This window comes from Pongo abelii, chromosome 4, assembly GCF_028885655.2.
Source record: "Pongo abelii isolate AG06213 chromosome 4, NHGRI_mPonAbe1-v2.0_pri, whole genome shotgun sequence".
Taxonomy (NCBI): domain Eukaryota; kingdom Metazoa; phylum Chordata; class Mammalia; order Primates; family Hominidae; genus Pongo; species Pongo abelii.
In genome coordinates, this window is record NC_071989.2 from 11,213,393 (window position 1) to 11,229,544 (window position 16,152).

The 16,152-nt window shown below is 42.6% G+C and overlaps 1 protein-coding gene across 5 annotated transcripts in view; it reads right to left on the reverse strand.

Moving 5' to 3' along the window:
• Positions 1-16,152, reverse strand: part of CTNND2 (catenin delta 2) — a 948,913-nt gene that overhangs the window by 128,162 nt on the left and 804,599 nt on the right. For all 5 annotated transcript variants that reach the window (XM_024247287.3, XM_054555411.2, XM_054555413.2 and 2 more), the window contains one exon: positions 10,978-11,163. In XM_024247287.3, the coding sequence (XP_024103055.1) occupies positions 10,978-11,163 (186 nt within the window). The remainder of the gene's footprint in view (positions 1-10,977; positions 11,164-16,152) is intronic.

The window sequence follows — 16,152 nt, forward strand, 5'->3', positions numbered from 1 at the left end:
TGCTAAACGTACTTGCAGATATTTTATGTACATACATATATGTGCATGTATATAAATGTGTGTATGTATAAATATGAAAAACAAAACCATATTTCTGAATGTAAGTTCCTTAATTCTGAAAGTTTTACTGCAAGAAAATACATGCTTACTTTGTATCCTTGCAACATAAAAATAGAAAAGTGGACAGAGATGGCTGTTGTCACAAATAATTTCAAAAACTTCATTATTTATTTCCTGAAATAAGCTAAACTGCATGTCTTCTTTTCCTCAATAATGACACAGCTTAGTTTAAGTCAAGGGTAAAGCTCAGAGATGAATGACATCCCATTAAAGGTCATTTTCAATGAACATGTCACTCAATTTTAACTTTATAACAAGGACACTCAGTGTGGGAAGCTTCCTGTCCTTTTAACCAAAGCCACTTCCTAACTATTCAAAGATGACTTTGCACCTGTGAACAGCCTATCAATAAAACCAATACATCTCCTTTAAATTAAAAAAAGAAGGAAGTGAACTAGCCCCGTCACATTGCTCCTAGTTCATTATTTGATCCTGGCTTGCTGCACTGAATAGAAAGTGGGCACTAGAAAAAGACAGCAGTCATTCCGTAGGTTTGCCAGTTTCAATGACAAAGCAGTAGCAATATTGGCCTCTCAAAGGAGACCAGCTTGGGGTAGTGAATCTATCTGCTAGAGTAACAAGGAATGGCAAATTATTTCTCTTATTTCATTTTATATCTTGTTATCTCCTTAAAAATTTAAAGAAATTATTTTCATACAAAAAATGGATAAAATTCAGAAAAATAAAAATGTGAAACTTCCAACTCAACATGGATAGATTTTCCTCTTATGTAAGAGCTAACCTAACAGCGAGAGGTACAGAGAAGTAATATTTGCATGCTCGTTACAAAAAAGAGGAAAAAGTAGCCATGTTATCTTTTGCTGGGTTTCATCTTGTTCTCCTTTTCTAACTTCTGTGCAATAAAGCAGGATAAATGGTTAAGTCAGTAGAAAATTTTCCTCAGGCTCTGACATGTCATCTATGTAGCTCTCAAATATCTTTTATTACAATCTTTTCTTAATGGCTACAGAGAGAATCTGAAGGAATAAAAGGACAACTGATGTGAACACAGATAATCTTTGATGGCAACTGGAGATGGAGTTCAAAGGGGATTCTTGGCTATTTTAGCACGTTGATATTGAAGAAAAAGGACTATTTCAAAGCCAGTAAATGTATCTGTCAGACCTTTACCTGGGTACTTTATTCAAACTTTTATTAAATTAATAGGGAGAAAAGTATCAAAATAGGGGGAAAAGCCCATTAAAAATAGATTTCCATCAGCGGTAACATGACTGGAAGTATTCTGTAAGACTGGGTTAACATGCTTGATATTATTTTGTCTAGCTCATCAACATCAACAAGGCAGTAGGGCAATGGTGAAGTTAGGATCAGACTGATATAGGTGAGACAATTCTGCATATGCAAACTTTTGAGGCTTGAATGCGAAGATTCAAGAAAAATCATGGGATATACAACTCTTGCACCAAAGTAGAAATACTTGATTTACAAATTTAAATATAAGGTGCTTCTATCTTAAAATGTCTACAAAAATGGGACATTATCGGAAGGCAAGCAAGCGGCTTAATCTGTAACATAATTGAAGCAGTGACCACACAGTGATTCAGCCCTGAAGAACACAAGACTAAACTTACAAATCTTGTGCAAACTGTGTTCGTTTTGGACTATATCTTGAGGACCTACTACCAAAAACTCTTTAAGAGCGTGAAATATGCAAAGAATACATAAAGAAGTAAAATGTCATCAAGTCAGGAGAGAGAATCTTCTATATAATAAAGAGCACATGAAGACAAAGTATTTCCAGGACAGCAGTGGTGGCAATGCCAGAAAAGGACTTTTCATGATGTTATCTGCATGATGACCACATCTAAGTGTGTGTGTGTGCGTGTGTGTGTGTTTATATATCTTCACTCCTCAGGTTGCAGTTTAAAAGTTAAGCAGAATAGAGAAAGTGAGAGAAATAGCACGAGGAGAGAGGCATTGGGTTTTAAAAAAGTTTTTTTGCTGGGTTTCATCTTGTTCCAGCTTGGGGGAAATTTTCAATGAAAATATCCCTTCCTCCTCAGAATTTTACTCCTTATGTTTGAGAGTTACATAAATGTTCCACAATTCCGTGCAACATGTTAATTTTCATCTGTTATATTTTAACGAATAAAATTTGCAAAAGTTCTGGTATCCCTTGAGTCTTACAGATATTGCTTCAATGTTCAAATGACACTTTGTACAAGTCATTCACATGTTGTTGAACAGGAAAACAGACCAAAGGATATATCACAAGTGTAATATTAAACTTCCTCTTATGAATTGTCTTGTTCATAGAAATTTCTAATTTTACACACATATTTAGAGTTCATAAAGCTAAGGATTAAGGTGGCTATAACCAGAGTGTTTGAAAACTGAGTAATTGAGAATTAGAGCTCTGTTGGAGACAGGCTGGCAGCAAAGCAGTGAGTGTATATAGATCATAGAACAAACCAATAGATTGATTTTTTGCCACTCCAAATAGTGCCTCATTCAATAACGTATCAGCACTTTTCTTTACCAGCTTCAAATATACGACTGCATGACTAATATCCACAAAAAATCAGCCAACAGTTTCTGTCATTCCATTTCTAAAACTGTATAGAATTGAAAATATGTATTCTTTCATTAAGAAGGTAATGCTAAAAAATTTTTGGAAAAAAAAGAGGATATCAAGCTTCCCAAGATAGAAGGTTAAGGGACTGCTGAAATTTAGACATGATGCTTTTTGATATGGTCACCATCAGCACAGAGCACACATAATGGCCCCTGTAAAAAAAGGTCTGCTTAGGAAATAACATATGCATGGGGATGTGCTCAATGTGTATGTTACAAAGAAAGAAAAGGAAAAAAGCCTTTCTTTGGATTTGCTTTAAATACTTTCGCTTCTATGCAGGGCTTAAATTCTATTTAAAAGACTTTTTTTTTTTTTTTTTTTTTGAGACAGAGTCTCACTCTGTCGCCCAGGCTGGAGTGCAGTGGTGCGATCTTGGCTCACTGCAACCTCTGCCTCCTGGGCTGGAGCAATTCTCCTGGGATTACAGGTGTGCTCCATCACACCCAGCTAATTTTTGTATTTTTAGTAGAGATGGGGTTTTGCCATGTTGGCCAGGCTGGTCTTGAACTCCTGACCTCAAGTGATCCACCCACCTTGGCCTCCCAGAATGCTGAGATTACACGCATGAGCCACTGCGCCCGGCCTATTTAAAAGAGTTCTATCTCTGTTGGGTTTGAGAATGAAAGAGTGGAAGCCATTTGCTCCTTATATGAAGAGAAAGATGTAACTTAGGGATAAAAACCTGAAAGTAGGCTGGGCACAGTGGCTCATGCCCATAATCCCATCCCTTTGGGAGGCCAAGGCAGGCAGATCGCTTGAGGTCAGGAGTTTGAGACCAGCCTGGCCAACGTGGTAAAACCCCGTTTCTACAAAAATACAAAATCAGCTGAGTGTGGTGGCGCACACCTGTAATTCCAGCTACTCAGGAGACTGAGGCAGGAGAATCACTTGAACCCAGGAGGTGGAGTTTGCAGTGGGCCAAGATGGCGCCATTGCACTCCAGCCTGGGTGACAGAGCGAGACTGTCTCAAAAACAAAAAACAAAACAAAAAACCCCTGAAACTAAAGATGTCAACATACTGTATTAAAAAAAAGAGACTTTGTAAACATGGGGTTCTTTAAGTTATAGAGAGTCACAGGAGTACTCTAATTATCACATTCATAAAAGCCCCCTAATGAATGAGAAGAATTACAAGACAATTTACAAGACTCTTCTCTGTGAGCCATCCTACAACTGCCCTAGTCTCTGATCTCCAATGCACTGGGCTGGGTACTGAGGAGACACCAACAAGGAGCAGTCTGGGAGTATGGAGAAGGATTTCCATTTCAGGAGAAGTGCTAAAATACACAGCTCCTCTTCCCACCTGTCACAGGCTTCATACAGTCTCAGCCAATCAAGTTTGTGTGCAGAAAAGACCTTTTACTGCTGAGTCATATCTTCAGAACATAAACAGAAAAGGCTGGCTTCACCAGCGGAATGCATCTCTATCACCTAGATTTCTCTACTAATTAGGGAGCATCACAGTCATTACATATGTGCAGGCTCACTTTCATTTTTTAAGATATTTCAGTGAAATAAACAACAGACCAGAGATGCTGCAAGATAAAGGGAGCAGATCTGCAGCATCAGGGAAACATTCTGATTTTAAGATCCCACTCTTTCCTCTCAGGGGAAGTCACACATTGCAAAATGTAGGAAGAGAAGATGGCTCTAAGTAGGTAAACTGTCAGAGAATGTTCTCTCAAGCAGGGTTTGGTTTAATTAAGCTGCAGCCAGCACTATGTACTTTAAAAAGCAACATTCAAAACCCAAGTCCATCCACCGTCTGCCACTCTTGCTTGGCTTCCTTTGAACAGCAGAGTTATTACATAATTTGCCTTTACAGTGTTTCATAGCCACTTCCAGCTTTTGGGGGGTTAAAGGTGGAAGGATAGAGGTGATGGGTATTCAAAAACTCCAGTTAACTGTAAAAAGCCAGAGAGAAATGATTCTTTGTGTTGATTCTTAGGAATTTCAAAGAAAATGGTAGTGCGGGTGTCTGAATCCCCCAGGAGCTGTTCAGAAGACTTCGGCTGCAGCTGAGGCTGAGGCTGTGCAAAGAGGGGATAGAGTTGATGGCTAATTAGCTGTATTTATGTGGCACTGCATTGTCTCCAGGCTCTCCTCCCAAAAGACAGGAGGATTGCATTTGAGAGATTAGAAACCCACATTAAAGAGGCAGGATGAGGTGCTGTCTGAACAAAGCATTAGGGCAAAAGAGATTCAGGAATAGCCTTGCTGATGCACCTCCTCCTGTGGGGGGCCATGGGGCCAGGTGGGCACACATCCCTCAGGAGTGAAGCTGGTGATGCTGCCTACTCCATAGACTGGCATCACGAGGCTGGCCACTGTGCTGTGCCCCACAGAGGACAGCTGTCAAGGCTGCTCCATATGACTGGGCCTGCCTGTCCCTTCCCAAAGTCACTGTGTTGGAACCAACTGGGGCATCACTGATGCTCATCTAGAATTCTCTCTGCTCCTAATTTGCCATCCACATCTAGGGAAACCTGGGACATGGCCGTCCCTGTTACTGCCTTCTAAAGGGGCTTTGTCCCTGATGTGCCAACCTTCTTCAGATAATCCTGTGGTCTTGGTTATTTGTTTATATGTTCGGTAATATGTCCTTCAAAGGACAATCTAGTCCAGCGGTGTCAACCAGGGCAATTTTAACAGCCAGGGGGACAAGTGGCAATGTCTGGGGACATTTTTGGTTGTCATGGCTGCGGCAGAAGGTGCTACTGGCATCCAGTGGGTAGAGTCCAGGGAGGCTGGCAAATACCCTGCAGTGCACAGGCCAGCTCCCTGGAACAGAGAAGTATGCTGCCCCACATGTGACCAGTGCCGAAGCCGAGAGGCCCTGGTCAAGTTGTAAAAGACAGCATTGATGGTGTGGAAGGCTGAGAGATAAAATACATTAAGAAAACTAAACAAGACACCTGAAACAGAGTTTTAAGTCTATAAACTCACTGAAACTAAAATAGTAGCACTTTTATGCGATGGGCTATATCTTCCACTAGAGGTGAGAAAGAAGTAGAAGAATATGGTTCATCCATGAATAATAGCAGACGAGAGTTGCTGCGCAAAAATGCACAGCCGTGATCTTTGCAGGCTCATGAGATATGTTGCTTCCAGGACATGAAATATCATGCCTTGAGTCAACAAGTTTCCAGCATATGGTGAGGTGAAGGCCGAGGGAGACTGTACTCGAACCAGCCAAGAGGAACAGGCGGCAGCTGAAAGAAGCAGATGGTTAGAAAGGAAATGACATTAAGCGGCAAAAGAAAGAGTATGGTTACTAATGAGAAAATGAAAACTGTCTGGAAAAAAAAGAAAAACAACCTGTGATATTAGGAAATGAAAGCCTAGGAGCATCCAAATGTCATGAGGAGCAGATGCATGAAGTGATAATAAAAAATCAAGTCCATGAACAGAAACTGCCACTGACATTTAGAGTGATTAAGATAAATTCCGGTTTGCGTACTGAGAGTCTTAAAAGCATGCATTTGGTCTAGCTATTTCACTTGTAAGAATGCATTCTTAAGAAGTGATTAAGAGGGTAGGTGAGATTTAACTACACAGATGTTGATTACAGTTTACATTAGTACAAACTTGGAAGCAACCTGATTTTCTAGGAATAGGGGATTGGTTCGCCACATCATGGTATTCCTCTACCACAGAATTCACAGTAGCTCTTCCTCATTCCAGTGTGAAGAACTGCTTACTGGCAAGGAAAAAAGTCAGTCTGTGTCAAATGATAAGCTGTCATAAAGCGGTCAGCAAAGTGACATAGAGCGGACTTGTGCTTACACCTTCCTGCCCAACAGTGGTGTGCCAAGGTGGGCAGTGGGGGCTGTCACCTGGGGGCAGGTAATAAGAGGCTGCACTCTTTGCAGGGAATGTACAGGTAATGAAATGAATACAAGTTGGGTTTTTGTTCACTACCATGTGCAGACAATGCTACATGATTTCACGGGTAAGAGACTCCTCCTCACAGGGAGAGCCTCCTACTCACTGCACACCCTGAATAGGCCACTACATGCCTTTTTTTCTTTATTAAGAGAATGCCCAAGGTTCACCTAGAGTCATGGTTGTCACAAAAGACTACAATTCCTAGCCTCCCTTGCAGCTCTGGTGCCACTACGAGCCAGTCTCAGCCACAGGGATGTAACAGTGATGTGTGCAACTTCTGGGTGGGGCCCTAAAGGAAAGGGTACTCCTGTCTTCTTTCCCCCATTTCCGCTCCTGAACTGTGGATGTGAAGAGCCAGAATTGTGACCATGGGGAGGAAGGCAGCACCCTGAAGATGAGAGCCCCATAAAATACAAGCAGCCCGACCTCTGAAGACTCAAGAGACCGGAGTTCTACATCAGTGGAAATACACTTACTGACTTTAAGACCTTATGAATTTTGCTGTCTGATATGGCCTCTAACAGAAAAACATCTGAAAGGATATATGCCCAGATGTAAGTTGTAACTATGAATCTCTCTAGGAGGAGGCACGCTGAAGGTGTTGGTATTATTTTCTTCTTGGAGCTTAGTGCTATTTTACTCACATATTATTTACATGTTAACTGTGTACATGTATACCTAGATATTTATCATTAATATCTATTTTGTATGAAATGAGAAGAAACTGTTAAAAGTTCAAATCTCCATTGTGGTCATTTTAACTACTAATAAAATTCATGTTTGTGCCTTTGGGACATGCATGCTGTTTATTTAGCCTTAGAGTTTCACTTTTGGATCAAGAGCATTCGAATGACATAGCAGGCAAGGTGTGAGGCTCTTGAAGAAGTGGTGGCCAATACCGATATCCTGAAAATCCAAGAAAACCTTGTAGGTGGTGGGATTTCATGATATCTTATAACACCTTCAGTGCAAAGAATTTGTTTAGTCTGGCAGGATCAAAAGTCCTGCTTCTCCAGGGATACTTTGACACACACACATATACCTTTGTTGCATATAAACTTAAGTTCTTAGATGATAACAGTAATTTAGATGGTGCATTTGTTTTGGTGGTGATTGCGCATTCAGAATACTGACTAACAATGAGATAAATGCAGCACTGTCATGAGAGGCTGGGGAACAGCTCAAAACACAGGGAGGGAGGACTGCGGAAGACGCTTGGCTCACAGCGGCCCTTAGGGGCAAAGTCTCACCAGGAAAGAAACAGATGAGTCTGGGAAAAGTCACAGCTATGAGCATCCACCCACAATAAAACCCACAGCAAGAGCTAGGGGCCACCATAGGCCACAGTGTAACTGGGGCCAGGCATTGAGCTAGAAGTCACAGACTGAAATAAGACCCACACAGTCCTTTCCCCAAGAAAATTCGCTCTCTTTGGGAATCAATTGCTATACTTAACCCGTAATATGATAATAACTAGCAGAGAAGTTTAAATACAATTATGGAGAAGTAGATTAGGGAGTAATTGTTTACTTGAAAGAAGTCTTGGAAAGACGGAGGGGATGTTTTATTTGCTCTTGAATGATTATTCTCCAAGTAGTGAGTGGGGAAAGGGAGGGCTGGGCATTGGAACAGCATGAACAGAAGCGTAGAGGCTGGTCTGTGGGACCCTCAGACAGGCCAGGAAAGTGTGCGGGCAACAGGCCTTGAAAGTTCTTCCAAGACATCTCTTTCACTGTAGGAAAAATAAGGGGGCACTGAAGTTTTACACAGAGGCCCATTCCTATTGCTTTTATGCATAAAATAGCACCTTGTATATCACAGGCGAATCTTCCAGTCATTTATGCATTTGGCATCTACAACTTAACAAAGGTGAAAAAGAGCAAAAATATTTACTGTTAAATTGACTACAGTGCACTCAGTTGTGAAACAAAGATGATCATGAAAGAAGACCTACCAGATAAAAATAGTGGATCAGAGTCCTGTTTGAATTGATAGGTTTGTCTCCTCACCCATGCGGATAGATACATATTTTTTACCCATTTGAATTAAATAACTTTAAATTGATTTATAAGCTAAAAAGGGAGGTTTTGAATTCCAGCAGGTCCTGCTTATTTACTTTTTGTTTTTCTCGGTGGCCCTCTGCACATGGTCAATCTCACACCGAGAGCGTCTTGAAGAAGGTCTGACCTGACCAGCAGCTGTTGGAGGACAATGTCCCGTCACCTCCAAACCACGTTGAAACAGTACCCACCTCAGGACACCATCACAGGATCACTGGCCATACCAAGGTGAAAAACAAACCAAAAAATGCTTATTGCTACAAAAGGTGCAAAAAGTAAATGAATCCATTTTGTCTCCTCCTATTTCCCTGGACACCAATCTTCGGATTCCCTCCATCAACCCTGCAGTGACAGTCTGCTGGCATAAAGCCCTGCTGAGGGCAGGGAGGGTCCTGCTTGGGGAGATGCGCCTTCTTGGCAGATGACATGCAGACTGTTTCATGGGAGGTTTTGTCCAAAACAGACTAGAGAAACTAGCAATTCCTTAGAATTCAGCAATAGGCACAGAGCAGATTCAAAAATGGATGAGTTTGCAAGGACCTCTTAGACCAGAATGTGATGCATACAGTGTCAAACACTTCTGCACACGGGAGCTCATAGTCTGATATTTCTAGACTAGAATGGCCTAGAAGTCTGATACTTCTAGTATGGCTCAGTAGCAGCCATTTCTTGAACTAACAGCATGCATGCATCATATTTTTGTATCATATATTTTCTTGAATTATCCCTACAGGGATTTTTTTTAAAGTTTCTGAGATTTTTCTTATAGCTAAATTTGACATGCAGAATATTATAGTGTTTTTTTTAAGGTCAAGAATACCAGTGCCAAGGGTAAGGGTCAACATAAATTTCTGGACTAGAAAAAGTTCTAGAGGCCATCATTAAACCAATTATTATTTGTATCACTTTTACTCCTGTTATAATATTTGGCTCCTCTGTCCTGGAAGGTCTGTGTTGTAGACTAGATAACCTTTCCTTTTACATAATCTCTTACACCTTTCAGTGAGGTATAAATTTCTCTGAAAAAAACCATACACTTTTATAAGCATAAATTAACTTAGTGCCTTTATGAATATTATTTTTAAAGGCCATTTGCAAAGATTACAAATGTAATTTTCATTGTAGAAAATTTATAAATACAGAAGTACAAAAAGAATCAATCATTATCTTCTCTTGGATCTTACTCTGCTTTTTCAAGAAACACATACATTTTGTACATGCAAATAGCATTTTGTATTTGCATATGACATATCATACAAAACTGGCCAGATTGTATCTGTATCATCTATACCTATATTTATATACACACCTGTTTTTATATTGCTTTTTTTCACTTTACTTGTATTATATATTTTCTTTAATCTCTAAATACTCTTTAAAAACCTGACTTAATATGTAGTAGAGATGCCAGGGGACCAATGATATCCACCATCTTTACATCTGCAAACCTAGAACTCTCTGTAAGCTCCTTGATGAGATAAATCAGTTTCCAGGTCCTGAAGTTAACCTCTGTTCCAGTGTTAGCAAAGGTGGGGATGCTTTGTCCTCTCATCGCTCCCTGTCCTGGTGGGGCCTGTGGTGAGGGGTTTGGTCTCTCATGGGCTCCCCAAGACAGGGGCAGAGGCTGTTCTGATGCATCAGGGTTGTGAGTTGCTGCCTAGCGGCCTTCGTTTTGCTGCAGGGGAACCTACTTCCAGCTGCAGCAGGTGAGGGCCATTCTGTTCTCAAGAGGCCTCTGGAGCCAGCTGAACACTGTTCTGAATTCATCTGAATTGTCCCCTACGGCCAAGCTTCTAATGCCATCCTGTGGAAGGGCTGTGAATTCTCTGTTACCCCCATTTCCAATGGGAAGTGTGAGACTGAAAATCTAAATGCTTCAAAACCCGCGATTAAATACATGTTGGATCCTTGGCCTCTCTCTGTCTCTGTTTCCCTTCTTATACCACATCTCCTGTTCCAACCATCCCTGTCACCTGGATGGCACCAAATCCAACTCCGACAATGCCCTAAGTAAACATGTAAATTAACACAGCGCCTGCTCAGAAGTGGAATGTCAGAGCTTGCTAGGGCCTCAGGTCTCTTTTCTTCTTTTTAAAGTAATTTCCTATCTTTGCTAACTGCGAGACGTGAGGGAAATCATTTCATGTCCCACCGTCTCAGCTGTGAAATTCCCACAGGAAAATTGTGCAGATGCATTAGTGATTTTACCTCCTGATGAAAATGCAGGGCTCATTCTCCATATATTGATGATATATTACAGTTGCAATTAGGGAAGGGGATAATTGCATGCAGCTGCAAGCAGCCCGCATCACCTGATCTTGGGATTTCTTTTTCTTCTTCTTCTTGCCCCAGCACCCAGAGCTCTCAGCGTCCTTGCCATTGGCCTCGCCACAGAGTAGCCCGTCCAGCTCGTCCGTGCCCATGTGCTGTCCCTGAGACGTTTCTGCCGCCAGCCGGTACGAGAGGTTCCTTAAAATGCACACACAGTTTTCAACGGTCTGCAGAACCCAGAAAGAAAAGGGGGAAACAGATGAAAGAATGAGTAAAACTAGCACTCAGCACTCCATTCTTCCACCTGGAAAGGCATCTTTCTCCATGGACACATTTCTCTTTGGAAGTGTTTAGCTGCCAGCTTCTGAAAGCTCCCCTGATAGCCACAGTGGAAAACAATTAGAGAAACTTAGAAAGGTCTTAGGACCTTTTCTCCCCCACAAAGAAATTACTTATCAGCAATAGTTACTTCTATAAACATCTGTTATTGTTGATTGAAATTCACTTGTGAGAAGGGAAGAATGTACAACCACGAGAGATCCCAAATATCATCCATTAACAGACAGCGCCCCACCTCTGACTCCCCGGCTGGGGATTGGGGATCGGGTAATGAGGAGTCAAAGACTTAGAATTTCGGTCAGCTCTGGTAGGGGGCATATTTACTGCCCACCGGAGCATTTTCTGAGTGTCAAGGAGACCACAGGTGCAAACCAGGGTTGTCCCAGGAAAGTGAGGGGCTGTGATCACCTGGGGCACATGAATATTTTTAGTCTACATTTTCTTGAGATGCCTGACACTCATGTTTTCTTAGCCAAAAGGTTAAACAGTGGTTAAGGACACATGTTGTGGAGCCGGACACCTGTAGAGCCCTAGGTGTCCGATTTAGCTGTGAGACTTTGGACAATGCACTTGACATCTCTGGGACACGCTGTACCCCTCTGTAAAATGGTCATAACAGGACCCACGTCTTAGGTTGCTTGTGCATTAGGTGAGCTAAAATATGTGTGTGGTAGGCAGAATAATGGCCCTCCCACAAGGCCTACATTTTTTTTTTTTTTTTTGAGACGGAGTCTCGCTTTGTCGCCCAGGCTGGAGTGCAGCGGCGTGATCTCGGCTCACTGCAAGCTCCGTCTTCCAGGTTCAGGCCATTCTCCTGCCTCAGCCTCCCAAGTAGCTGGGACTACAGGCGCCCGCCACCGCGCCCAGCTAATTTTTTTTTGTATTTTTAGTAGAGATGGGGTTTCACTGTGTTAGCCGGGAAAGTCTCGATCTCCTGACTTTGTGATCCACCTGCTTAGGCCTCCCAAAGTGCTGGGATTACAGGTGTGAGCCACTGCACCCAGCAGGTCTACATCTTAATCTCTGGAACCTGTGAGTATGTTAGGTCACGTGGCTGGGAGGAGGTGGGAATTGTTAAGCTAATCAGCTGCTTGTCAGATGGGGAGGTTATCTGGATTGTTCGGGTGGGCCTGTGTCCTCACAAGGGGCCTGTACGTCAAAGAGGAAGTCAGGAGAGTCACAGTGATGTGATGTGAGAAGGACGTGGCTGACCATGGCCGGATCTGAAGATGGTGGAAGGGGCCACAAGCCAAGTTATGTGGGCAGGGTCTAGATGCTGGAATAGGGAAGGAAACAAATTCTCCCCAAGAGCCTCAAGAAGGAACGCAGACCTTACCATATTTTAATTATCCCAGTGAGACCCACTTCAGACTCCTGGTCTCTAGAGCTATAAGATCATAAACCTGTGTTGGGTTCAGTCATCAAGTTTGTGGTCATTGGTTATGACAGCAACAGGAAAGTAACACAGCGTGCAAGTACTGGGAAGAAAGCTGGGGCACAGTAAATGCTCTTCAAATGTTCATATCATTAACAATGGCAGGAGATGGCACAATGCAGAGCTCCAGAGGATGGGATCTAGGGCTAGCCAGCTTGGCTTCCAATCCTGGGCCTACCATTTCACAAGCTGTGGGGCCTTGGGCAAAGTGCTTAATCTTTCTGTGCTTCTATTTCCTCATTTGTAAACAGAGGGTCATATTAACAGTATCATGTACAGGCTGGGCGCCGTGGCTCATGCCTGTAATCCCAGCACTTTGGGAGGCCGAGGTGGGTGGATCACGAGGTCAGGAGATCGAGACCATCCTGGCTAACAAGGTGAAACCCCGTCTCTACTAAAAATACAAAAATTAGCCAGGCATGGTGGCAGGCACGTGTAGTCCCAGCTACTCGGGAGGCTGAGGCAGGAGAATGGTGTGAACTTGGGAAGCGGAGCTTGCAGTGAGCCGAGATTGCGCCACTGCACTCCAGCCTGGGCAACACAGTGAGACTCCATCTCAAAAACAAACAAACAAACAAAAAAAACACACAAGAAAAAAAAAAAACAGTATCACGTACAGGGCCACAGTGAGGGTTAATAAGCTCACAGATACAGCTCTTTGAATAGTGTCTGCTCAAAAGTTTTGCTAAAATACTAGCTGTAATAACTTCTGATTGCTGAGAAGAGGGGTGAGCAAACTGCCGCCCAGGGGTCCAATCCAGCCCACAGCCGGTTGTGCATAACCGGTGTTTTCCTGGAGGACACCCAGGCCCATTTGTTTATGAATGGTCTGTAGCTGCTTTCACGGTACAATGCAGAATTACACGGCTGTGACTGAGAGAGTATGGCCCACAACACTGGGAATATTTATTCTCTGACCTTTTGCAGAAAACGTTTGCTGGTTAAGACAAAGCTGACCTTTTACTCCAGGAACCATGGAAAGCGGGGAAAAATATCCAGTTTTAGAAGGGGCAAAGTAATGATGGAAAAAAAATAAACTGAGCCAAGTTTTATTTGAAGAATCTTACCAGGTTGGCTATCATTTTTTCAGGCACCTGCTACGTAACAGCCACCCGTGATGGCACATAATACAATTCCATTGTATGGGTGAAGGGGAGGACAGCTAAAGCTGTGAGTACCTCCCACCAGACTGAGCTGCTTCTCTGCAGTCCTGGGGTGGGACTGGAATGGGCTGGGGCTGCTGGGATCGCAATCCTGCACTGCTTCCCTCCACTGGCTGGAATCTGGTGAAAGGTAGCAGGTGCCCTGTACTTATTACCGAGGGCGTGAAAACCTACGAGGAAAACCAGTTTTCAGGAAATATCTCTGGAGACTTTGTCATTCCAGACCTTTCTTGTCAGCTTTTCAAGGTGTCATGGGCTGCTAATCCCACAGGCTCTGAGTCAACCTGATTTTCTATTCCAAGCATCCTCTCAGCATCAAAAAGTGGACTGGCACGAAAGCAGGTAAACTCGGGGCAATGCATGAAAGACAGAAACGACTCTCATTGAAAGGAAAATGTTATGGCATAAGTCAGAATGATTTTTAAATCAGCTCAAACTGATTTTTCTCACATCAAAGACTTGGGAGAATAAACTTCTTTCTCATCCCACTGTTCGTCTTCCCCGGAGGCATCACTGTTCCTCTGTTTAACAAATGACTACTGGGGAATAAATCTGCAGTTGTGAAAAATGCTTTATAATCAACCTGCAGCTGGGGAGATGATTTGGGAAGAAGCTAGAAGAAGGAAAGTAGGGATGGGGGCGGGTGGGGAGGGAGAAATGGGGGAAAGAAGGTCACAGGGACCACATTTATCTCTCATTTAAGCCTCCAGGAGTTCTGCAGTCTGGGTTGGTTTGGGAGAGTTACTTAATTCAAGAGCTTTTCTCTAAGGGGATAAGGAGAAAGAGAAGACAAAAGACTTGGGATCCTAGCAGGAGGGTGGCAGCCGGTAGCTTTGCTTGGGACGTCCATTGCTGTCAGCAGTGCTTTCAGCAGTTGCTTTTGGTTACCAGGGTCATTTTGATTCCTTATTTTCTATTAGAAAGGGTTAATCTGGAAGTTGTAGAGTGCTCCACCATATGTTATCCAGTCAACACACTGGCCCAATTATAGGACCAGAGCCACAAGCTTGTATGGAATCCAAGCTCTTTTATGTATTAACTTCTCAGGCCTTAAAAAGAAGGTGTACTCATTCAAACCCCTCACCCTCAAGTTGTCATTGCAAAAGCTCAAAAGAGGCCAAGCAGAGGGCTGAGTGGAAAATGATGGTACAATAATAATATGTTAAAACTCAATAGCACAATCCAGCCAGCGAAGCACCTGCTGAGTAACTGATCACATCTGATCCTTTCAACAGCCTTGGCGTTCAGCTATGATTATGCTTCTTGTCACAGATTTGAGGTCACTTGGATTTGGTGCTCCAGCCAGTGGGAGGTGGAGATGGCACAGTCCACTGGCACTGTCTTGATGCCAGCTCAGGGCTCTTCATACTCCACCAGGGATATCTGGGTTTTCTAACTCCAGCCCTGAATACTCCCAATTATTTCAACTTCCTCTTTTGGGGAAAATGTGGACATTAGAAAAGATGATCTACAAAGTCTCCCAGGGTTTTAGGAATCTGGTCATCTGACAGAAAGAAGATGTTTCTGCCATGTTGGTTCTTGAACCATGGCTCCTGAAAGATGCCTTAATCTTTGGTGCTGGTGGCTGCACTTAGCCGAAGCATGAGGCTGTTGAGTCTTATTTTATTTTCAGCTGCAAGGTCCAGCTAGTATCAAAGCTCTTTTCATAACCATCACAGTAAAAAGTATAGTCTCCCAGTGCCTCACTCACCACTCTGAATATGACGATGCTGAGCATTGCCGCTTCAGTGATTTACCTTCAGGAGCCCTTTGAAAACACACGTGTCTATTACGCTAACAAGCATTTGTAAATATTCAAGACATCTTGACTGGTCAGTTGTTTAGGAATTTAATTTTCCTGTCGATGATACTAAATGGTCTAAAATGGTCACTTAAGGCCTTCTGTGAAAGGGGAATGCTTACTCTTTGTTACATTATGTTCATCTTTGAAACTAAAAACACACAGTCAGTGAATGGATGTGAACCTAACTGAGCAGAAGTTAAAAGATGACAAGCGGTGCTCATAATTGGGGTGAACTAGTACTCAAAGGGCTGATATCCCAGAGGTACCTTGCATTCAGATCTTTGGGGAGTAAGGCTCAGGCATCAGTGATTTTCTAAATTTCTTGGTAACCCTAATATGTAGTCAGGGTTGACAAGTGCTATGCTAACTTATACACACAGCCAATTAATGACTGCATGGATAGAAACACTTTTATTTGTTCTTTATCTAACTTTGTAACTAAATTACATTATACCAGATTCCCAATTAGAGAGCC